Source organism: Cyprinodon tularosa, unplaced genomic scaffold (genome assembly GCF_016077235.1).
Source record: "Cyprinodon tularosa strain WSP-4 unplaced genomic scaffold, ASM1607723v1 ctg751, whole genome shotgun sequence".
Lineage (NCBI taxonomy): Eukaryota > Metazoa > Chordata > Actinopteri > Cyprinodontiformes > Cyprinodontidae > Cyprinodon > Cyprinodon tularosa.
In genome coordinates this window covers 36714-62667 of record NW_024039509.1, presented here as the reverse complement: position 1 = coordinate 62667, position 25954 = coordinate 36714, and the positions used below count along the sequence as shown (strand labels likewise).

Here is a 25954-nt window from a genome sequence, read left to right as displayed (position 1 = left end):
GTTACGGGAACAATGACCTAAAGATCTCTTGGTTGGATATATGATCCCTTCCTACCCTCCGTTCTCCTCTTATCCTCCACCTTCCATCTCTTTCTCTGAGCTTTGCCATTATGCATCCCTCTGATGTCTGTACAAGCTCGCCCGTGACCTCTAGCCCAGAGAATACTGATGCAGTCCCTCCACGGCATGCTCACAGCCTTTTTTTTTCTCGCCGCCTCCGATGCGAGCCGAGCGGGTCGTCTGTGCCAACGCAAATGGCCCGGGGCCACACTTTAGGACCCCAGCATGAAAAGACTTAGCCCGCTATCCCCTTAGGTCCCATCCATTATTCACTAAGAAACACTCAAATGACAGAGCCCTGCCTCCTCGCCTCTCAGTGTGAGGAAGATTCTGCATATGTGGGTTTGGGGGGTTGTGGGGGCTTAACGACAAGCTGTGAAGTTGGGGCAAGTCAGAGTCTTTCTTCTGCAGCTGCTTTCATTCCCTGATTAGCTTCTTATTAAGTCAGGGGCGCCATAAAATTTTAATGAGAGTTTATTAAAGAGATACTGTTGTGTTGCTACTGTCGCATGATGACAAAAATGTCCTATTTTCTCCGCCTCGGTTCGGCTTCCTGCGCGGCTAGCAGGTTGGGAGTCATTTCCTGCGCTGTTAGCCTGCAGGCGCAGTCTTGTTTGACCTTTCAGGAGTTTGTGACGGGATGCATTTGTAAGTTTTGAAAGCGTGTTGTGCAGGAAGCAGCGTTGCTGCAGATATCCATTTGTGTTTTGGTGAAAAGGTCACCAAATAAAAAAACAAAAAAACTAAAAATACAGTGTTTTATTCTATGCTGCAGGCATCTGAGCATTGATTCACAACAGAGAGATGAAAGGGATTGCACCTTGGCAACCAGAGGAAAACTATCTGCTCTTGTTTTGGTGGTTGATCCCGATTCGACTCTACCATCCCCCCCCTTTCAATCTCTTCTCTGTTTTCAATTTCTGACAGAATACCAAATAACAGGCATTTCAAATGAGGCTGAACCGATTTCACTCTTTGCACCTTTTTTTCTCTCTGCTTCGCCTGTGTTTTGTCTGAACTCAGATGTGTGCCACAGCGACGTGTGAATGAAGTGTGAGAAGAGGAGCTGAAACACGTCTCGTTCAATTCCACTGTTTTTTTTAAATCAAAATCTAGATAAGTCAATTTTTCTTAAAACAAGTGCATTTGTTCTTGGATTGAGGAGCTAAAAGAGACATTTTGCCAACAGAACAAGACAATTTACACTTAAAATAAGAAAACACAGTTGCATTATCTTATTTCAAGAGTAAAAATACTAATTCTATTGGCAAACTCTCATTTACCTACTCAAAATAAGGGTAAATACATTTAATTTAAGAATCTTCTTACTTATTTCTAGGTTGTTTTTCCAGTGAGATTGTGGATTTTGCTCAAAGACTCGTGCACAAAAGAATCCAAGCACATAAACATACGTGGTAAAAAGGGATGGCGTTAACACACCAGGCATCCGTCTCAAAGGGCTGATCCTGGAGAAAACCAGGTTAATTAGCTTGTTCTCTACAAAGAGACTGATGCTCCTCGGATGAAGGGAGCAGCATTGTGCTCTGCTGCTTTGTGTGCAACTAATAAAGCCCAATAATTATAGGACAGGGCTGCAGGTCGAAGAGGTATCTGCCTTTATTCAACATTTCTGATTGATCTCCATTGTAGAACTCGTTATCATCCGCAGAAGAAAGGTTTTAATGTCCTAAATGAACAGAAATCAGGAGGTTTGCATGTTCCTGGAAGAAAAGAGGTTGTACCTTTCATGGGTGATCAGTGAAACAATGCCGGCAGGTGGAAGAGAGAGTGAGAACACACCAGAATTATCCACCCAGCCTGATCCTTTGACGCAGGCAGCTCAGCACAAGTGATATAATCCTCTCCTCTCCATGTCACCTAATGCTAACAAAGCTTAAGCACGCTAGCATGTTGCTCGCGTCGCTTTCCCCTCTACCTGGAATTACTGCACGCATCTTACGCAACTAGATTTCCATTGGGTTTGGATTTACACAACCTTTCAATCCCAACATATCAAAGTTTTGTTTGTTTTTCCACCACGATAAGCTCACTCAGTGCTTCGGTTTAGGTTTAACCACTCAAATTTAAACTATTTAAGGGCTCAAACGTTTCCCTGTTCTGTTATTCTGAGCTTCGACATCTAAAAATAAATTTGAAATGTGTCTTGATCTTCCTGCGTTGTTTTCATTCCAGAATCAATGCATATCTATGTTTCCACCCTGCTAGTTGGATCGCTGGGCGTCAATATTACACGCTGAAGGGGGAGGATTGGATTGGTGAGCAGAAACAAAAAGAAATCTGCTTCATGCTGAGATTTGATTTTAATTCTGTTGTACGTACACACATTACGGTTGCAGGACGACAGCTTTGTTCGTGTTATTACTGTTGATGGATGTGTGCTATCCCAAGCGTCCCTTCTGCAACATCAAGAAGCGCTGACCTGTCTTTGTTAGACCTGGATAGTCACAGGATTTATGGGCTTCATCTGGTTATGGTCTGCTGACATAGCCGTGTGTGTGTGTGTGTGTGTGTGTGTGTGTGGTTGTGTAAGAGAAAGATAAGGACAGTGTGTAAGCACTCATCTGATCAACTGAATCGGCTGGGTGCCGATCTCTCATGTCTGTCTTGACCCAACCCTCCCGAAACGGAAAGTCTCTTGCAAACAGAACACGCACATCTGTGACCCAGTTTCATTGAAAAGAAAATTCAATTTAGAGAAATTGTTGCCAATTTGAACCAAATTCCATCAGTTTCTGAGACTGAAGAGATTAATTTCCCTGATGTAAAGTCATTTGCATGCAGAAAAAAAAAGTCATTTGCATGCAGAAAAACTCATCTATCCATGATGTTGCTTTGAGTTTCCGCTTCGCCGCCAGAGAGAAATGATTGAGGGATGTAGCCGTGTGTAAACTAGTTAAATGACATCCATCAATTCCTGTTTCCTCGCTGTGGGTTAATATGATGATGATGAGCTTGAAGAGGAAAAAGAGTGGAACAACCAAGAAAAACAAAAAGAGACGTGTGGGACTGCTGCCCCAGACGCCTTGAACCTGATGTGCACAAATTGTGATTTCAAAAGAATATACTGTATTTTCTGTACATTTAACATAATTCTAAAATGATTAATGATAAACTAGATATTTATATATATAAAATAAATTAGTTTAACACAATCATTAAGTGTATACAGGATGATCTTTTATTTCCTGGTGGATCATCTAATTAAGTGGTCCTCCTAACTGTCAATCATTCTGGTGATATGTTTACGTCAGGCCGTCCTATTCGCTCGTCCCGTTAGCTATCTTTTTCTGCACTTTCAGACATTCATTGAAGCTCACCTTTTTTCTCCGCGGTTCTTGGAAAATGGCCGAGGATCGAAAGAGAAAAAGTGTGTAGCTCAGAAGAAAAGCCTCGGAAGAGGCAGATATATCCCAGAATGCTTTGCGTGTAGAGCTCTCCTCGCAATGCATTATGGGATTTGCTGTCACAGCTGCCTGCTGTCGTCATAGGCTGGTGCTATACAACGGTGCCGGCCTATAACAAAGATGGCACAGGCACCGTGTGGTGGAGACGGAGTTACGTGACCAACGGTGAGTGAAAAGTAGTGATCATCTGTCCGAACGGTCAGTTAACTGAGTTCACTATAAAGTCTACTATATAGTCCCCGCTAGGGGTGTAAATAATAATCGTTTTGTATCGATCCATTGATCCAACAGCCGACAATCCGATGCATCGACGCGTGCGCAAGAGAAGCGACTCGTCTATTTTTATCCATTTGCTCCTGGGCGTAATTCTGACTCCCGTGCTGCGGGGGCGCAAAACCTATTTTGCCCTCCTACCTCGCTTCCTGGTTATACTCTTGCAGCAGTGTGTCGCTGTGAGCTTGACGCAGACATTTTTGATTTATGCTTAATTTTGTAGCGCGGTCTGCGCTACACACTTTAGGTCTAGATACGGCCGAGGCGATAACGATGTGGGGGCGAGTTCGTCTGCGCAACGGAGGGACATGACGGTGAAAAAGAGCCGAGATCCAGGTGGAAAAAGGGTCTCGCGCACCTCGCTCCTCTAGTGGGTCAAACTTCACAAGTTGTTTTCTGCAATTTCGGAAAACAAAACAAGCCGGCCTCCTGTCTGCGGTCAGCTACAATTTTGCAGCGGAGCGTCTGTGGAGGGGGCGGGAAGTCTGGAGCCGAGGTTTTGCATTGCACTCATTGCACTGACTTTTTGCAGCATTTTTTGATGCAAGGCCTTTCAGAATCTATAACGCAGGGGTATTATTTTTTTTCAGTGAATGAGGTTTTAATAGGAATAAGTGGAGTACAACTTTTCTACTTCTGTTATTTGCTGTTGTTTCTAAAACAAAAAATGCATAATAATATTACAGCTTTTATTGATTTATTTCAAATTTGAAACATTGTCTAGCCTGTAAGGTAAAAAAACAAAAATTAACCAATTAATCGAATCGAATCACATCGTGGTGTATTCTTGTGTATCAAAAATAATCGAATTGTTTGGTCAGGAAATCGATACTGAATCGAATCGCCATGATGGATGTGATTTATACCCCCTAGTCCCCGCTCCATATGGCGATGGAGAGATTCAGAGGTTAGGGTGGACGTTCGGTCACAGTAAAGGGCTGGTTATCCTCCCGCAGCAGTGTGTCGCAGATATTTTTGATTTATTTCCAATATTGAAGCATGGTCTGTGCTATGTTATTCCACGCCACAACACAAGAGAGACAATCAGGAACTAGCTGTGGGTCTAGATACGGCTGAGGCGGTGATTTTCCGCATTTCCAAGTCGTTTTCCGCAATAGCGGTCATACAAACAAAACAAACCGGTAAGGAACCAAACAGGAAATACGCATAGATAGATAGATAGATAAACTTTATTCCGGACTCATGGTCCAATAAATACATACATAAAAATAAAATAAAAATAGTTAATGATAAAAACACAATACAAGTACCATTATCAATTAAATAGGATCTTTAAGAAGACAGGAATACCAGTGTCTCCACAGCTTAGACTGATATGGGATTGCACTACGTGTGGTATCAGTGAGTGACAAAATAATATCGTTTTCAGATGCATTTAACCTACAAATAAACTTATACATTAACTTTCGTAGAACAGCTTGTAGGGTATTAACTCTTGCTGTGACAAACATCTCACTTGCACTGGACCATCTTGGACGTTTCAAAAGTAACCGCATAGCATCATTATAGGCCACCTGCAGCCTTTGCAGGTTGACTTTTCTATAGGTAGTCCACAGGTGAGCAGTGTACAGAGAGGTACAATATGCATTAAACAGTTCCACTTTGACTTTATCAGTACATGAACCGAATTTACGTGCAAGGGTATTAGCTTGAGCATACAACAATCTACATTGTCTGCAAATATCATCATCGTCTGACAGATTTTCTGTGATGATGTGCCCAAGATACTTGGTTTTATTTGTTACGCCCAGCACAGTATTTGACAGCAAAAAATCTGGAAACTCAGTAGATTTATCTTCCTTACTCCTACAGATCATGATCACACTTTTAGATGGATTGTACCTTATGTCGTGTTCCAGACCATACTCAGAGCAGATGTTTAGTAGTTGCTGTAACCCAGCAGTACTGGGGCTAAATATTACTAAATCATCTGCATACATCAGGTGATTAAGTACCGAGTCACCAGCCACACAACCAGTGTGACAAGCTCTCAACTTGTGTGACAGTTCATCCAGATACAAGTTAAAGAGAACTGGGGACAAAATCCCGCCCTGCCTCACCCCATTACTAACTTTGAATGGAGCAGAGACACATTCCCCCCATTTAATCTGCAGTGTTTGCTAAGTATACCAGTACTTCAAAATACGAACAATATACTCTGGTACTCCTTTTTGTGTCAGTTTTGTGAATAGTTTTCTGTGGTTTACCCTATCAAATGCTTTTGATGCATCCAGGAAACACATAAACACTGAAGAGTTCTGCTTATTATATTTATAAGTAATCTCTTTTAGAGCATATATACACATATCTGTGCCCAGCCTAGCCTTAAAACCAAACTGGTTATCTGTAGACTTGATAACCTCTAAAATCCTGTCCAGCAGGATTGATTCAATAATTTTTGAAACTATGCTGGCCAGCGCTATCGGACGGTAATTATCAGAATTGCCAATGTTTCCAGTTTTATCTTTAATGACGGGTACTAACAGGACACTTAAAATAGAGTCAGGTAAAAGACCATGAATAAAAAACGATGTATACAAATGGAAAGTAGAGGAGCTAGCCTTGCATTTGCATACTTTAAATGTTCAGCTGTTCAGCCCAGTGGCTTTATTGTTAGATAATTTGGTAATAGCTTTATGAACCTCATAAGGCAGGATTTCATCTATATGGTCAACATTATTTGCAGTGCATGGTTCACTATGGATGCAATTAAATAATCTGCTGTAATGTTGGCGCCACATCTCCACAATGTTAGCAGTGCCTGATATGCCATCAACCGAACATGGGAGGGATGTTTTGTGGGATGTCATACCTCTAACTTCTTTCCAGAAGCCTTGGGTATTGTTACAGAAGAGTTTTCTGGCCATTGAGTCAGACCTCATTGCTCTTTCATTTTTACCAATATAACGCACAGCATACTTATATTGGGCATTGGTATACTTTTTATGTTCAAAGACAGGCCCTGATCTTGGTCTACCTGCCTCAATCCATTCCTTAGAAGCCTCTCTAGCTCTATTAAAAAATTCAACCACATGGGTATTCCAACCTGGCCTGATCTTATTTTTCTTTTTTATTTGTTTATGAAAGTATTTAGTTGATGCAATCAAAACATTAACTATTTCATTATACACAGAACAAATGGATCTAATGTGCTCAGAATTTTTACAATTAGCATCTCTACAGCTAACTGCTTCTCTGGGCAAGTAGATATTCCTGAGTGAGTTATCTGTGCACATCGAATAAGATAGCAGATCCTCCTTTGACAGTGAGCTCCAGTCTAAGTGTAATTTGTTGCTTTCAGAGTACTTTTCTGTCATTGGTAACCACTGTAAATGTATCTGCATCCCAAATGGAATATGATCGGCAGTAGAGAATTCATACAGGATTTTCATGTCAGTCAATGAGGCATGTGCATCTGCTGTGGTTACACGGTGATCCAACCATGAGGTTGTATGCCATGCCTCACTAATATATGTAAAACTATCTGTAGGCAGCAGAACTTTCGTTGAGAGAATTAACCCACTATCCTCACAAAACTGCTTTAAATGAGTACCAAAGATAGATTTACTGTCAGTGATATCAGAGTTCATGTCACCAATAACAAACACATTAAAAAATTTGTTATCTTGTATAAAAGAGTTAATAAAAGCAAGCTTGTTAAGATACTCAGTTTCATTAGCAATGCACTCATATGGGGTGTACACATTCAGGATAACACATTCCCTGTCATGTTGTGTCAGGTGTATTGCTATGCACCAGTCCACTTCCAGTCGGATTATTTTAACCCAAGGATCTAGTCTCTTATCCCATAATGTTGCCACACCACCGGCAATCCGTCCTCGTATTATTCCATCCCCAATATCAACACTGGACTCCCCAGCCCCGTGGAAACGCTCATTTATAGAGTTCAGTCCTTCTAAATCCTGCTTTGTCAGAAAAGTCTCTTGTAGACACAGCACATCACATTGACTCAGAAGTTGGTCTACAACAACCCGGCAAGCTTTGTCCTCTGCACTATGGCCCAAGCGCAGGCCATGGCAATTATATGACAGAACTTTAAGAGCCATCTGTTCAGTTTTATTTGGCCTCGGTGCCACAAGCAAAGGAGGCCCCACTCATCTGCATCCCCGGAGGAACGGCACCACTCATACCCACAGCTCCAGCCCTCCGCGGCTCATAAAAACGCCTTACATAAGCTCCCACTGGCCAGAGATCAGGATTGTACATCTCCGCCACTTCATTACACTCAGATGAGACTTTGAAAGAGGCAAACCTGCTATTATCAGAGCTTATTTTCAGACATGTAACTTCACGACCCAGCTGGCCCTGAAGATAGTCAGTTAAAGTCTGTACATCCAAGTCAGGCGAGAATTTAGAAGCAAAAACACTCACCAGTTTTGTTGTCACAGTTTTTATGTTTTTAGCATTTGTTTTCACTCCAGGTGTAGTACCGCGTAATCCCGCTTGTCGCTTTCCTCTCCTCACAACCGCGCTCCACTTTGGGGATTCCGGTGGATATGTAGTTTGACCAGAGATCTTGCTATCTCCAGGGGCAGCTTCCCTGCGCAGTCCGCTCGCCCGATCCGTATCCCTTCTCCCAGCATTTGCTGCAAGCCCAGCAGCCTGAGTAACTGGCGGGTTCGCAGCGTTTGCTTCGGCACTTCTGCGCTCACCCTCCGTGCAGTCGCTGTCACTGCGTCCATCGCTTCCGTGTACGCCGCCAGCACAGATGACAGGTGCAGATCCACACCTGGTCCTCAGGTACCGCATCCGCTGCACATTCCAGGCTGGAAACCCGGCGGTTCACATCTGTTGTGATCAGACGAAGGTCCTCACATACGTCCACCTGAAGTTTCAGTGCGCACTTCATCGCTCCAACCTCAGCATGCAGTTGCTCCATTCTCTTGAGCAGACCGCAGACATCCATGTTTGAGAAAGTAACAGGAGGCAAATCATCCAAATAATGAGAGACAAAACGTGGCACATTTTCCCCACATTCATTTAGGACTTTTAGACAGCTTTTGATGTTGTTTATGTCTTTTTGCGCTCCTTTGTGCGCTACATTTCGCTGCGTAGTAGTGCACAGGTCAAACAGCACTTTCTTGGAGGCCTCTATAGACTCGGTGTCAAAAGTGTTAATAGCCATCAGCACTATTTCATCCTGGCTCAAAGTTCTGATTTTTACAGCCAAAAAGTTCAAGAGCTCATCCTCCACAATTATTTTTCCATCCACAGTCCTGTAGATCTCAGGTTTTTGTCTAGATCGACATGAAGCTGGGACAACAGATACACACGCTGTTGCTCCGTCAGCCATCTTACTTTCATCTTACTTGTGTAGTAAGATGGCTACATAGTGTAGAGCGGATGTAGATTTGACCAGAGTAAAAATGGGCTTGTGCACGCATTTTTTTTAAAAGTGAAGGGAGTGGGTCACAATACCTTTAATGTGTTCTAATAAAAGTAGCTATATGCTCTAAAGTTGTTTATGTTAAATTTGGAAAATTTACCTGTTGGATATGAAGTAACTATTTTATTATTGAAGAGAACAGCTATTAGCCTGAAGATGCTTTAACGTTATTCGCGGCAACTACTGTAGGAATAAGACTTTGTAGTCGTTTTGTTTTTCACCAAGTGTATACAAAACAAAATTACGTCTATGAAGGTGAGAGTGACAAAAAGTTTATATTTTGAACAAAGAATTCTAAATTTAGAAAACAATTATTATCAAATTATTTGCAAATTATTCCACTAGCAATGTAACCTGACTCCGCCAGATGGATTTGCTCCGCATATCCATCTGGAAACCTTCCGTTGAAGTAATTTTGGGAAGGGGTGAAAATACTGTTTAGCTGATTGGCCTATGTTGGTGATAGACGGGCCAAATGAACCTATCAGATCAACGAAGCATATGACGTACTAACAGAGCAACGACGAAAACACAACAATCTTTTTTCTCATAGAAAAGCCTCCAGAGCAGTGTTTTGCTCTTCTTTCAGTGAAGAAATACTCTGTAATTCCGATAAAACTTGCTCGATAGCCACGCTAACGCTAGTTTCATCGGCTGAAGCCGCCATGTTCTTTAGACTGAACTGTCGCGCTTCTCGTTGCGTCGCACCTCAACCCGCCTCAAAGCCAACGCTGATTGGACGTTCGTTTGGTGAACGGCTCCAAATTTTCTTTAACAGAGAGACTCCAGACTGATTAGCGAGTGAAACCTTGAAAGCTCGCGAGATCAGGATGGTCTCACGAGGCTACTAGCGATGGGTTTAAAATGCTAATTATTACATAGCATTAGTTTTGATTTTTTTTTATTTGTCCTTATTTGTTATTCATTAGAATTTGTGTTGCATGTAAAGAAAAAACAAACAAAAGAGAAAGGTTTCTTTAATGAAATAGTAGTAGTCGTCTACATGTTATGTTATTATTGACAGGATCCCACTGGCCTCATCTTTGAGTGTCTCTCCAACAAATACCTATTGTAAGACAGGCTCAAAAACTCACACTTCTTTGTAAAAATAACACACTTAGTCCTTTTTTTCCAGCATCAACATCCGCTTTGAGCGTCTCTATTGTCTGGAGCTGCTCTGCAGTGAATCGCTCTTCACTCCCCCAGAAATGCAGGAAGGTTTTTTTCACTCCATTGCAGCACTTTCCTCTTTCCTTCTGTGTCTGCTGAATTACAGCTAGCATCAGCAACTAAGTCTGAGAGCTATTGGCACAGACACACTTGCATATACTCTGCTGCTACCGATGGAAACGGTCACCATGGAAACATCCCCCTCTCCCGCTTGGAGCTCCACCAGCAGCAGGTCCACAGAGGGCGTGGGGAGGGGGGTGCAAAACAACAAACGCTCTCATTTTTTGTCTGATATTATTGTCACCGTTAAGGACTACCTTCAATGTGTGTGTGTGAGAGGGAGAGACAATGCTCTGCCTTTTTTAGCCCCAGGCTGTGCAGTAATTACAGTCACCATTAGCCTCTCCTAAATCCAGGCAGATGTATGTCAGTGAGGAGGAGAGGAGATGCTACCTGAAGGGTAGGTGTCTGTCGTTTACTTTTTGGTAAATCTGTAGGTATGTAAAGACACACAGACGGCCTAATGAGGTTTGGATCAGATACCAGAACCAAAGCAGGACGAACTGTTATAGCAAGAGGAACATAGCAACCGCAACCAAAGGAAAAGCAAAACTCAGGAGTACAGTTAAAAATTGCACCGATCGTATCACTTTAACCAAAACAAAAGGCTGAATTATCAAGCAGTGACTCATCCGCTGCTTTCTTGTAACCCATATTCCATTAAACTGGGTTTCTGTGTCAAATATTCCCACGTGGTTTCGTCAAACGAACTGTTTCCTAGAATTCTCTACCCTAGGTCCTTCCTGTATTTTGTTTTTTTTTAAGTGTTTGCACATGTCTGCATTGACATTTTCTCCGTCTCTTTGCTCTGCTTCCTGTGTTGCAGCTGACATTATCTCTACGGTGGAGTTTAACTCAACAGGGGAGCTGTTGGCCACTGGGGATAAAGGAGGAAGAGTGGTTGTCTTCCAGAGGGAGCAGGAGGTAGGAAATGCCAACAATTCGATGCTAATTGTGCTGCCCTTTTCTGCTGGAAACTGCTGGACACACGCATAACGATTTAGCAGGATTGTTTGTTTTGGTTTGGTGCTCCAATTTAAAGGAAAAAAAAAGGCTGCCTTACATTATCAGGGAACAACTAGCTCTGCAGGAGAAACATGACCAATACAGAATTACCGTAATCATATTTAATCATTGTTTATTGAGATAATAAATACCTTTTACTCACAAAAACAAATTTCCTGTACAATTCCTGCAAAAAAATAACTTGAAAAACACCTTTTATTTTACCAAATCATCCTTTACTTCCTTTCAAATGAAACCTTAATGCTGAATGATGTTGAATAAACATTATTTTCAGTGATATAAGTGGTTTAATTTCTGCTAATCTAGTAATGAACTCTAACTATTAATGTTTAAACCTTTAAAACTACTTTTTTTTTTATTCCATACGATGTTACATGTTTGATAAAGTTTAACCCCTTACGCCAGGGGTCTTCAACGTTTTCCAGGCCAAGGACTCCCAAACTGATGTATAGATGGAGCGGGGACCCGCTAATTATATATATTGTATTCAATTGTGTTATATCAAACTGGTCCTATATGTAAGGAAAGTAATTTCTCTGTGGGATTATTAAAGTATTTCTGATTCTGATTCCTGGTTGGGTCAGGTGTTGTGAATGAATCGGTTCCCAGCTTGAATGAGTTCCTGCACTGCAAAAACATTCTACAAATGAGAAAAAAAGGTTTTAAAATAAGTGTATTCACCCTTAATTTAAGCCGGAAAATAAAATGATCTGCAAATGGAATGAGCATTTTTACCCTTGAAATAAGAGACTTCAGTTGTTTTTTCTTATTTTAAATGTTAATGGTCTTATTCCATTGGCAAAGTGTCTGCTCAATTTAAGAAGAAATCCACTTACTTTAAGAAATAATTACTAAAATTAGATTAACAGTTTTTGCATTGTGTGTCTCTGAATGTGTGCATTGATGACTGAAAGACATCTTCTGCCTCCATTTATCTGTTTACTACAGTGTGTTGGATTCATGTTAATGTGGATTTAAAAACATTTCAATGAGTGGAAAAAATTGCAGAGGGAAATAAAAAAAAAAGTCTAATCAACCAAAACTTTCGCGACCCCCATGCAGAACCTCCGTGGACCCCCTAGGGGTTGCGAACCCCTTGTTGAAGACCTCCACCTTAAGCCCTTAGGGTCAAATTCCACCTGAAATTACATATGTGCATTATTGCAAGTACAGCTCCCAAACTATAATTTGGAAATATAATTGTTTGTATTTGTATGGCAGAAAGGAATTGAGGAATATTTTTTAGGCGGAACAACTATTTTAAATGTAACCATGTCTGATTTATGGGTGATTAAACAAAGAAAAAAAGAAAAATATTTGGCCTCGCCAATTGTTTTTTTCAAAATAAAAACTGCAAAACAGCATGAAAGCTCATTTGAAACTATAGATGAACCCTCAGACTTTATAGATCCACATCTTGACTATAACTCAGGAAAATTTCGACTGAATAAGTTAAAGCATGTTTGTTCCACAAAGGTTTTAGTGGGCTGTGTGTTAGGCGGAAATTCCACTCATAAAAGGGAATCTGGTCAGACAAATATGCTGATTTACATTATTGGAAATAAGACAAAATGCTCCTAACATTTAGCCGTTGTTTCATTGAAATTTTACCAATAATATCACCAAACTGAATAGAAAATAAGAATAACAGAGCAAGCTTATCTAACACATAAGCTTGTTTCATTACTGCCGTAGAGTCACACATGTCCGGTGGAATTTTAAATCTCAGTATATTTTTTTACACAGCTATAATACAAAAAGTACTTTTGAAAAAAATAATTTTGAAACATATTTTAGAAATTTTAAAGCCCCATTTGAAAGGCGTGTGGATGAAACACCATGTGACTGTTTTAGCCATTTCTATAAATAGATAAACATGAGCAGGTGTCAGTTGGGCCCTGTACCAGGGGTTAACACACACTGTGTGTATATATATATATATATATATATATATATATATATATATATATATATATATATATATATATATATATATATATATATACACTCACCGGCCACTTTATTAGGTACCCCATGCTAGTAACGGGTTGGACCCCCTTTTGCCTTCAGAACTGCCTCAATTCTTCGTGGCATAGATTCAACAAGGTGCTGGAAGCATTCCTCAGGGAGTTTGGTCCATATTGACATGATGGCATCACACAGTTGCCGCAGATTTGTCGGCTGCACATCCATGATGCGAATCTCCCGTTCCACCACATCCCAAAGATGCTCTATTGGATTGAGATCTGGTGACTGTGGAGGCCATTTGAGTACAGTGAACTCATTGTCATGTTCAAGAAACCAGTCTGAGATGATTCCAGCTTTATGACATGGCGCATTATCCTGCTGAAAGTAGCCATCAGAAGTTGGGTACATTGTGGTCATAAAGGGATGGACATGGTCAGCAACAATACTCAGGTAGGCTGTGGCGTTGCAACGATGCTCAATTGGTACCAAGGGGCCCAAAGAGTGCCAAGAAAATATTCCCCACACCATGACACCACCACCACCAGCCTGAACCGTTGATACAAGGCAGGATGGATCCATGCTTTCATGTTGTAGACGCCAAATTCTGACCCTACCATCCGAATGTCGCAGCAGAAATCGAGACTCATCAGACCAGGCAACGTTTTTCCAATCTTCTATTGTCCAATTTCGATGAGCTTGTGCAAATTGTAGCCTCAGTTTCCTGTTCTTAGCTGAAAGGAGTGGCACCCGGTGTGGTCTTCTGCTGCTGTAGCCCATCTGCCTCAAAGTTCAACGTACTGTGCGTTCAGAGATGCTCTTCTGCCCACCTTGGTTGTAACGGGTGGTTATTTGAGTCACTGTTGCCCTTCTATCAGCTCGAACCAGTCTGGCCATTCTCCTCTGACCTCTGGCATCAACAAGGCATTTCCGCCCACAGAACTGCCGCTCACTGGATGTTTTTTCTTTTTCGGACCATTCTCTGTAAACCCTAGAGATGGTTGTGCGTGAAAATCCCAGTAGATCAGCAGTTTCTGAAATACTCAGACCAGCCCTTCTGGCACCAACAATCATGCCACGTTCAAAGTCACTCAAATCACCTTTCTTCCCCATACTGATGCTCGGTTTGAACTGCAGGAGATTGTCTTGACCATGTCTACATGCCTAAATGCACTGAGTTGCCGCCATGTGATTGGCTGCTTAGAAATTAAGTGTTAACGAGCAGTTGGACAGGTGTACCTAATAAAGTGGCCGGTGAGTGTATATATATAGCACTTTCTTAGGCATAACAAAGCTACTCAAAGCACATTCCACTAGAACTACCAGGTACAGTCACAACTCACACATATTTATGCTCAGATAAACAGATTTGTAGGTAACTTGGGGGGAAATTATGGAGGATAAAAAGTGCCAAAATTAAATAAATAAATACAGCGATAAGCAATTAATTAAATGTGTAATTCATTAAATAAATAAGGAATTAAATATATAAATGTGTCATTAATTTAATAAAATACGTCTTCATTTTATTAAAAAAATATATATAATTATTTCAGTGTGCATTTAATTATTTCATGGTCCTGTGTCGCAGTGCATCGAAACCATTAAAAGAATCTGTCAAACTCACCCATCAAAGTTAGGGGGTGGGGTTAACGCGAATCGAGTCTCTGTAATCGATTTGCTTCGCCTTAATGTGCGGGGTGACCAATCAGGTGTTATTTATTTAATGTTGTATTTAGTTATTTAATTTTGGCACTTTTTATCCTCCATATGAAATGCCTTCTTTAAAGACAAATCAATGCATAGCAGCTGTTCACAATCAGCAAAACAGCTTCAGGATGTAGCTGGTTGATCTCTGATCTCTAAATTTCAAGTCTCTTCCTTGGCTAGAGCATGTAAATAAAACCTCTACCTCATTTATCTCGCTTCAGGTCTGCATCTGATTGGCTAATCAAGCCCTCATGGTGACTCCTGGGTCACTTTTTCACACTGAGAATATTCTGTGTTGGCTTAGTCATGTAGGAATTTAGACTGAATGCATTTAGTCGTGTAAAAAGGAGGGCTGGGTAATTAGGGAGGGGCGACAACAACGTCAGGGTACTTTGTCCGTCTGCTGTTCTTGTGAATTGGAACAGTCCTAGGGCTGAGGCTGATGACCTTTCTCAAGTACACGAGAATGCACAAGTAGACATGTTGAGAAACGGCTAAGGTTTCCCAGACTTTTGGAGCACACAAAAAAAAAATCTATTGCATCTAGGGATGGAACGGTTTATGAAAACCGTCCGAACCGTTCGGTTCGACTGTCTCCGTTCGGTTCGCGTGTGTTGCGTTCGGTTTATACGCTGCTCCTTTTTCTTATAGGCGAAGCGATTACACTCCAGAGCAGAAGGTGGCGGTACTGCGACCAAAGCCAACCACCAGTAGTAAACAAGAAGAAGAAGAAGCGAAGCAGCGTAGCCGGGTGTAGCAGGAAAAAAAATCAGTTGTTGTGGAGAATTGTGTGGGTATGGCGAGTGGGAAAGAACAGGAGTTGGAAGACGCGCCAGCAGCACTTTATAGGTCTGCTGTATGGGACCACTTTGCATTTAGAGTGACCTACGATGACGGTGGAAAGAAAGTTGTGGATAAAAGGGCAACAGTGTGCAAGCATTGTGCAACACGTTTTGTTTATGCTAACAGCAACATGACCAACATGTCATGCTAACCCAGAAATCCCACATACTCCGTCAGCACTCCGCTCCGCTGCGCTCCAGACCGCCTGCACAAAGCAAAGCCTACAGCCTCCGCTGTGGCTCCCGTCCGCTCCGCTCTGAGTTCCTTGGAGATCGTAGAGGGCATGCGCTAGATGATTAAATTCAAAGCAGCAAAACATGTGGAAATGATCCAGGGTTTCCGCGAATCATTAAAAATAATTACAATTCATTAATTTTTGTGGATTTTTTCATTAATTTTTATGGGATTTCGATGTAACAATCAACATATACCGAACCGAACCGAAAACCGTGACCACGAAACCGTGAACCGAACAGAACCGTGGATTTTGTGAACCGTTCCACCCCTAATTGCATCACAGATCTTCCAAAACAGACGTGAAAAAGAGCCTTTTTTCACATATTTATCTATTCAAACCCTCTTGGAGTTTTTGTTGCTAGAATTCTTACTTATGACACCATCTATTCCAGGGGTTCCTGAAGTTCAAAAATAGACTTTGAAAAAATTTCAACAAAATGAATACATTCTAACTAAAACTGTAATAAGATTTTACAAAATGAATGAAAACAAATATATTTTAATAGAGAATGGGCTTAGGTTCCATCTGGGTCTTTATCATAATGCTTTAATATGAGGTCTGGTTTCTGGTTGCCTAAAATGTTTGGGAACCTCTGATCTAATCCAAGCGCACATTTTCATTCAAAGTCCAAGGAAGAAAAAAGTTCTTCTTTCCTTCAAGGATCATTATTTGTTGAAAACACCCCAAAATAATCAAATCTAGAATTTTCAAACTTCAAACCAACCTTTCTGCCCCCTTTTTTTGTTTTCGTTTTTTTACAGAGTAAAACACAACCCCATCGTCGAGGGGAGTACAACGTTTACAGCACATTCCAGAGTCACGAGCCTGAGTTTGACTACCTGAAGAGTTTGGAGATCGAGGAGAAGATCAACAAGATCAAATGGCTCCCTCAGCAGAACGCAGCGTACTTTCTGCTCTCCACCAACGGTCAGTTCCTCAATTCCTGATGCCGTTCTACGATCATTCCTCCGTAAACCACTGAAATGATTTTCTGTACCACTTGACTTCAAACTCAGGTGTTAATATGTGGCGTTTGTTTCGCTCGGCTGAGCGGACGCCACCAGCAGAAGAGTTTCAAATTAAGGGCTTCATGCATGGATGCTGCTGCAGGAACACGCATACATATAAGCATGTTCCACCACACTAGCTTAGACAGACTGGTAGAAAACACTGAGATGTCTTGCAGATTGTTGGCTTCATGCATGGCTGCTATAGAAGCGCTGGCGGTGGCTGTAGCAGATGGTCGAGGGTCCTGTGGTGACGGCCTCCGTGCTCTGAGACCAATATACACATTGGAAATTAAAAGCAGCCTGACTGCTGCTGCCATCCACTTCAGTAGACCGAGAAGATGAGATGTAACTGGTGTTTATGGGAAGGAAGATTGAAAAGTGCCGAGATGGCTTCTTTAAGGGGAGGGGTGCAGGATAGTGTGGCAATGAAATGAAGTCAACTGGTAGATTGATATCGGTGATATCAGAATGAACACGAGCCGCCGTTCATCATCGTCCCTGGCTGCTGCCCAGCGACGTGACAGATTGGCTGCCCAACCCCCCCCACCCCAAACAAGTAAGACGGAGATTCTCTGCTGTGAGCCTCGGATTGAACTTCATCTGTTTCTCTTTGGTTTTTTCCAGACAAAACCGTGAAGCTGTGGAAGATAAGCGAACGGGACAAGCGTCCAGAAGGCTACAACCTGAAGGATGAGGACGGGCGCTTCAGGGACCCCTCCACCATCACCTCTCTGCGAGTAAGACACCTGTCGGGTCCAACAGCACCAACAGAGTGTCACATTTGGGATGTTAAACACGGTGCTGCAATATTAAGTGGTGAAATGCACACTTCAGGATTGTTTCATAAAAAATTCTATAATCTATATTTATCAACACTACAGACATTTTAATCATTTCAGTATCAAAAGGAAGAAAAGATCAGCCTTGATTTCAAGATTTCAAAAAAGGAACAACAGTAAAAACATATTAAAGGCATACTATGCAACATTTTTCAGTTAATTAATGTGTTCCATAACGTTTTGGATGATTAAATGAGTCATTTCAGGTCAAACAAAGGTTTTCTCGGCCGCCCTGGTGGTCTGTAGGGGAAATACCGTACTTGCAATTGCAGGAACCCTCGGCCCGCACCCACAGGCTCAGAAGTCTCATGCATCGCGAGAGTCGGTCTTGCTTTACGGCGAGAACTGCTACACGCCCCCAATGAAAGGCATGCTCGTTGCTAGCATAGTGCCGATATTTTTGCAGTTAGAGAAAACAGCGAAAGCCCATGTCAGAGCAGGTTGTTTAGACCATTTTCAATTCTTTGAAATGTACTAATTCAGTGCTCGAGGTACAAAACCACAGAAATCAGAACCCCCTTCCCCCAACGGCAGTCGGATAAATGTATGGGAAACTCCAACTTGGCTAACTACAATCTTTGTTATTTAGACACATGCATAACAAATAATGTATGAAAACTTGCTAAATTTTCAAACTAGAAAATTGGAACAAAATAGTCACTTACCGCAGTAGACATGGTGATTGGTTGCGTTCTCCTGTCTGCTAAGCTCAAAACAACCGCGCCTGGCTTGACGGAGAAACCAGGAGAACAGCTGAGCATATTTACGACAGTGCACTTTTACTTTCGCCCTCTGGGGGGAGCCTCGCTGGAAAATCAACACCGGTTGCATAGTATACCTTTAAAGGAAAAGTCCAGTCAGCAAGGAATGATCAATGAATCATCATTTATACCAAAAACTAATATGTCCACATTGATTTAATGAATTTAGTGTCAATCAGTTAAAAAAATAAAAATAATAATTCTCGTCGCTGTCACTGAGTCTGGGAGCGGCCATTTTCACCCGAATTTTATAACCCCTCCCTCCTGCCATCTTCCAGCAGTGACGTCACGGTGCGGTGAGCCTAGCGCCATTCTCCCCACTTTACAAGCTAAATCAATGGGAACTACTAGACACATCTGCAATCAACAACAATTATTGAAGATTTCCAGAGGACTTCACCATTGAAATTCACCAGAGCTATAGTGAAACTGACAATGCCCACGTGCATGGCAGCTGGATGCTGGAATACATCGGGTAAAAGTGAAAAAAAAGAGTTATTCCACCTTTCTGATTCCTGATCCTCCACGGACGGGTTGGTCGTTGGATCGCCAACTTGAAGAGGGAGGATTTGCCATCGAACTTCTGGCCAGAGAAAAAACCCGTAATATGTAGCCAACATTTGGAAGAAGAATGTTTTCAAGATGACTTGGATAATAGCGCGTTGTGACAAACACCAGATACAGCACTGGGACTTGATCAACAGCCGATACCGCACCGTGACGTCACAAACCAGTAGGTGGCAGTAGTGTTCTTTGACAAACATGGATGCCTCCAATAAAGCACATTCTAATAGCCTGACGTAGTCCGACTCAATTCTAGTCAGAATATGAGTCTGATGCTGCTCCATAGAGCTGTGATTATGGGGCGTGTTTCGAACGAACCAGGAAAAAAAATGCCTCTGCACTCAATTGGATAGACCTACAACCAATAAGAGCAACGGAGTGCGTGACGTATGTTAAGCGAGGCATAGTTGTTGTCCACAAAAATCAAAGCGTGCAGTTTCGCGTTTCTCTGTTCCTCTTTTAAAATTAATTTGCTGTCGATATCTTCTAGAACAGACCTAATAGCAGAATCTACTCACCCAAACTCTCCAGCGGCAGCCATTATTGTTGTCACCCTAGCGCGCTTTGGTCACGTGGTTGATTACGTTACTGTTGATCATCTGTCCATCATCGTATAAAGCCCGCCCTGACAATTTGATTGGATCGCCTGACAGTGGGCTTTAATACTCGCGCTACTATGGAGCAGAGCCAGACCGAACTTCCCCGAACTCAAACCTTGTGGGCGGGACTAAGTTCTGACTGGCACCCAGGCTAACATTCTAATGAAAATTACTCTGAATTAAAAAACACTTCTTATTTATTGAACAGTATGGAATAATTTAATATTTAAAGGACTTTCAGAAGTTTGAATTCTGAAAATGACCACCGGACTTCTCCTTTAAAGGGACAGTTTGCATGATTTACACCCATCTAGTTATGCATTAGATGGATAACAAACGACAGACTGGTGCCGCCATATATGCAGACGCCTCATTGGTCGCTGGGCGACTTGCCATCTCGGATCGGACCACAGTTCAGACAGCTGCTGTCAGAATGAATCAGAGACGCCTTAGATGTCACTTTAATCACATGAAAGATGAGTCAGAGATAATATCACAATAATCTCTTACATGAAACAACCACTCAAAAGACCATCCGTACATCCGTAGCTTTGCCTCTCACTGGTCAAAGAGTACAGATGATCCTCCATTGAAACAGAAAGTAGGAGGTAGAATGATCAATCTTTTTTTTGCTCATTTTAAACGCCTCTCCAACCCACATCACATTTTCTGATTCAGTTAAAAGATGTAAACCTGAAAGGATTGTCTCCTTTCAGCAACACTGATCGAAAATGGCGTCGCAACATGGCGTCTCCCGCTAGTTGTCCCTTTCCCCCCATGTATTTATAACCTCCTAGTTCGCTTTAATATTGGATGTGACATATACAGTATGCACTGGGAAAAATCATTTTTTCTTAAAATAAGTGCGTTTTTTTCTTGAATTGAGGAGGTAAGTGAGACACTTTGCCAATGGAACAAGACAATTTACATTTAAAATAAGAAAAAAAACTATTTCACTGTCTTATTTCAAGTGTATATTATCTAAAAACCTTATTTTAAGAGGCAAAATTCTCATTCCATTTAAAAATCATCTAATCAACCTACTCAAATCAAAGGTAATTACACTTAATTTAAGACATTTTGACTTATTTCTAGATCGTTTTTGCAGTGTGGTAGCAGAATATGTATTTATTAAAGCAGTAATTGATTTTTGCTCATAAAAAAGCCCCATTTGAAAAAAACATTTCAGCTCAAGTTTACTGAAAGAGACAAGAGAAGAAAAGATGAAATGATTGATTAAAAAAATAAACATTTGCTCTGTGGTTCAGTTAAAGATCAAAATAAAGGAATATTTTTAAAATTGAAAGGAGCTTCTTGGCCTCTAACGCCCCCTGTAGTTCCTCTTCTTATATATATATATATATATATATATATATATATATATATATATATATATATATATATATATATATATATTATCTCATCTACTGTGAAATAAAATTATGCTGATAAAGTACATTTTAACCCTTTAAAGCCCGATCCAAGAATAAAACAAAACAGAAAATTTGGCCTTTTAACAAAATATGTAAAAAGAAAAAACAGAAATACATTTTTTATATTAATAATTTATTTCTATGCGATAAGTCAATGTTAGTTTTTGTGTAGTCTTCTGCCCTCTGTTATCAGGTATATCTGATTTTGTACAATAGGATTTACAGCAAAGTTTTTACCATTAAATTATGCAAAAGGTGTCAGACGCAAAACATTTCAGAAACCGTAATTATCAAATATGATACATTTGGCATTACAGGGTTAAATGTCCCACCGCTTCTTTATTTACTGTTTCTAAAAAAAAAAGAATTGTTTAGTTTATATTGGACAAATGAAAAAAGTTAATTTATGTTCCAAACGTGATTTTAGGAGCTGCTTAAAAGAAAAACAGAATTTTTAATGTTGTAGATGCTGATGGCCTCTTTCTCCTATACAGGATTGATTCCATATTTTCTGGTTGAAATAACAGGACATTTTAAACATAACCCTGGTAGACTCTGCCAGTACGCCCCCCCCCTGTTTAAAAAGGACCAAATTAACACCGAAATGCTTCAGTAGACACAAAGACATCCTTCTCTCAGATCCACATCCCACAGAAAACCCACGGGGCGAGCTGAAGGGAAAGCAGGAGGATTTTAAAACAACCGTTCCCCACTGAATACAGTTTTCAAATTAAAATTTGGATGACCCTGTTTGTGTCAGAGTGAGATTATGCTCTTGCTGAATTCTCCGTCATTTGACAGACCGGACTCGCTGCTTCTGTTCACTTTTTTTAGTCCCTTGAGTTCATGTTGTCCCCTGGAATCTCACTAAATGTGTCTCCGCTTTAATAATTTATGAGGTATGCTCCAGTTTTTCAGGACACTATAAGAACATTTCAGTATAGCTTGACGACACTATAAACTCTGAGGGAAACACGATGGTTAGGATTTAGGAATGCAGCATATTTAACACTTTAATCCCAGACGGTTTTTTGGAGCAACTTCCTGAAATAAATCAAGCACAGCTCCTAAATTACAAAGCTTAAATGGAAAATGTTGTATCTGTGTGATAGAAAGGCATTAAAGAAAGGTTTCTATGTATAACCACTATTCTAATATAAAAAAAAAAAAACGTTTTGATCCTCACCTAAATGTTTTCCAAAAAGAAACGCTGCAAAATATCAGGAGAACCCCTTTGAGATCGGGAGGTGGTCATGAGAGGCTGATTGCCCCTCGTTACCACCTGTACACTACAGCAGTGTTCCCCAACCACCGGGCCACGGTCCGTCGGTCATTTGGTACCAGGCCGCACAGAAAAAAGTATATATATATATATATATATAATTTATCGACAATCAGAGTCTGAGTGATGTTTTATTTTGAAAAATATAAAAGAATTGCGGTATTCTCTCCCAATTACATCAGTCGGTGCAACTGCGCCTCTTGACACAGGTTAATTCAGGTCAAGACTCATCCTATCTATAACATCCTATCTTTGTGAAGCGGGATTTTCTGCGGTTACAGCGACCAAAACAAAGCGACGCAGCAGACTGGACATCAGGAGCGCACTTCATCTGTCATTGTCTCCGATTACGCCTAGATGGGACCGGCTTGTTGTTTTATTTTTATGCAGTTAGTATTTGATTTTATGCCAGTCGTATCATCATATCATCCTCGGCCGGTCCGTGAAAATATTGTCTGACATATAGCGCTCCGTGGTGCAAAAAAGGTTGGGGACCGCTGCACTACACGACGCACAATCAGGCTTAAAGTAAGGCCGATCGGAACATTTTTTGCATGACTGGAAAGTCGGCCTGAAAAGGGCAAAAAAATCGCACAGTGTTTGTCCGGCTTTAGATGTCAGAACCATTCAAAGCGGACCTCAAGCCTACAGAGTCAGACTCTGAGTCGAAGGGTGAGGCTAATATGACGGCAGCAGCCCCGGTAGAAAACACACAGCGGGGAAACACGTCTTGCTACGCCTCTGGTACAGATAGCATAACCAGTTATTAGTTTATAAATATAAAAGAGTATATAATACTTTTAAATACATGATTTTCAAATAAATCCACTTCTTTTAGAAGAAGCAATCTACTATATTGTTATAGGTCTAGTCAGTTCATAGACAGGTTAATGTTCTCCTGCTGTTGGCAGCAGAACACATTACTGTTAAACTGTCAAACCAAGCGACTCTTTCAATAAGGAGAATAAAAGAAGAGTAAAAATAAAACTCCTTCTCAAAATGTTCTAACCAAAGAAGAAACACCATGAACTTCTCCTGATCTCATCTGACCTGCTTCACCCACTTTGAGACCAGCTCAGGATCCTTAGGAAACTTTAATATACTGCCGCCATCTTTATCGGTGTGGGAGGAAAAAGTTTAAACACAACACTAAGGCGTAGCTGTATCTTAATCCACGAAAACTTCAGCAGCTGTCCATAACAAACCCACCGTTCCCGTTCTGCAGTATACTTCACCCCCGTTTTCTCCCTCAACAGGCAGTGTTGTTTTGATTAAAAACTATTTTACCCTTGAAATGTGTCATTAACCGAGGACAGATGGACCCAGTATTCAAGGAGAGACCGTCAGTAGGAAAGTTCAAAAGTTTATTAAATAAAACAAAACAAAAGTGGAGCTGTGGCTCGCGGACACTGCAGGCGGGGCACCGCCCAATCTCAGACACTCTGTAGTGGGAGAAACACAGGTAAGTGACCAAGATCATCTGACAGAAGATTATCTGTTGGTCACTTACCTGGTTTAACAGTCCAGACCAAGAATGTCCTCAAGTGCTGCAGTCCCAGAGGACATGCTGGAATCCGATCCTGGTCAGGGATCCAGAACAGACAGGAACAGGATCCAGATCAGGCAGGAACAGAAACAGGTGGCAGGATCCAGACTTCCAGGCATCCACAGGCTCCTAGGAGGGTTCAGAGTCTGACTGGGACCAGAAGCATGACCAGGTGGTCACGCACAGGAGCAGACAGGATCAGGTGCAGACAGGCAGGCTCAGTGGAAGAGGGTAGCCGAGACAGGACGTGGAACTGGAACTTGATGCAGGACTTTAAACTGGTCTCCTCCCTGGAGCCAGGCTTACTGAGATAAAAACTGAACCTCCCCCCATAATGAGCCAAAAACCCAGAGGACTCAGCAGGGGAGGAACAGTGGATGATAAAGGAGATGAGACAAACACAGAAACCCTCTTTCCACTGGCTGCCAGGATCCAGGACATGAACCATGAAATAAAACTGAAACTGAAACGACAGACTGACAGAAAGACAAGAAATGATCTGGCACTAAATGCTCAGGCTGAAGGGAATTTAAACCAGCGGAAACAGGTGAGGGGAAGAAATTGTAATTGAGGACGGGAGGGAAAACAGCAGGTGAGAGGAATTACTAATTAGGAGGAAGCAAACAGGCCAGATCATGACAGAAATGATTACATCAATCATCAGTAATATCGTTTTGGTCTAAAAAAATAAAATGGAAAAGGTCAATATCATGTCATTATCCTCTACGGGGTTAAACTCTCCCTTTCAGCAAACGCTTTTTACGCAATGAGTCACACTTTACCAAAAAACTTGATGTCATCCAGACAATCAAGCATCTCGCTGGGATACCATTACTCATGGGTCAGGAGGGAAAACAAATGCTTTCATCATCACGTCATTTTTTAACTTTATTTCAGTTGTAATATCAGATAATCGCTTTTATGGCAAACAAATTTGAGGTATGTTGTCTCTGAGCAATTTAAAGCAACGGTTAGTATTGGAGAGATTTATTTTTATAGCTTATCCACCAATTAAATTTTTCACACAAGCTCATTGCGTGTACGCAGCGTGTGCTTATCTGTCATTGCAGATTAGCGCTGAGTTTAGCATGTCTGTCCCTTCTTTGTCTGGCTGGCCAGGGGATCATAGCTGCCTAGAGGACAGGCCGCGACTGTGGCAATCCTTTTTAGATGCTGTGAAGGGAAAGTGAAGCAGAAGGGAGGGTGTCTCACGAGAAAAAGTCGTCTTTGAAGATATATTTTGATCTATACGCACGTTTCAAACTAGATCGGAAATCAGCAAACAATCAGGGTGAAAACCTACGCAGATGAGACAGGTTGTAGACCGCTGACAGTCGGTGTTCTGGGTTATGGGTTAATAAGGCGCATGTCTCTCTGGACGGCTGGGGAAAGACATGGAAGGGAAGTGACACCCGTGGAGATACAGCGACCTGCTGGGCTGTCACGTCTTTCAATCAGCGCCAGCAGCGGACAAAAAAAACCAATGGGGAAGAAGCGGACGATTTGTCCTCCTGACTCCCTCCCCTCTTTTCTCTCTTTGTCTGGGTTTTATCTGGGCAGCAGGGGGGGGGGCTGCATGCAGGGGCGGTTGATGAGCATCTTTGAAGCTCCCGCAGCTTTGTGCAGACCGTGTGTGTTGCTGGGACTTTAATGTGCGGCCATCTTAATTCTGTAGCGTTCAGGTATCATTCCTCAGCAGGGCCTTGCGATGCCCCCAGGCTC

General features: G+C 41.5%; 1 protein-coding gene across 2 annotated transcripts in view; it reads left to right on the top strand.

Annotated features, from left to right (window-relative positions):
- The window catches only part of LOC119773232 (serine/threonine-protein phosphatase 2A 55 kDa regulatory subunit B beta isoform), a 108301-nt gene that overhangs the window by 57974 nt on the left and 24373 nt on the right, over positions 1-25954 (top strand). For both annotated transcript variants that reach the window (XM_038270130.1, XM_038270132.1), the window contains exons 2-4: positions 11243-11340; positions 16960-17125; positions 17833-17945. In XM_038270130.1, coding sequence (XP_038126058.1) covers positions 11243-11340; positions 16960-17125; positions 17833-17945 — 377 coding nt within the window. The remainder of the gene's footprint in view (positions 1-11242; positions 11341-16959; positions 17126-17832; positions 17946-25954) is intronic.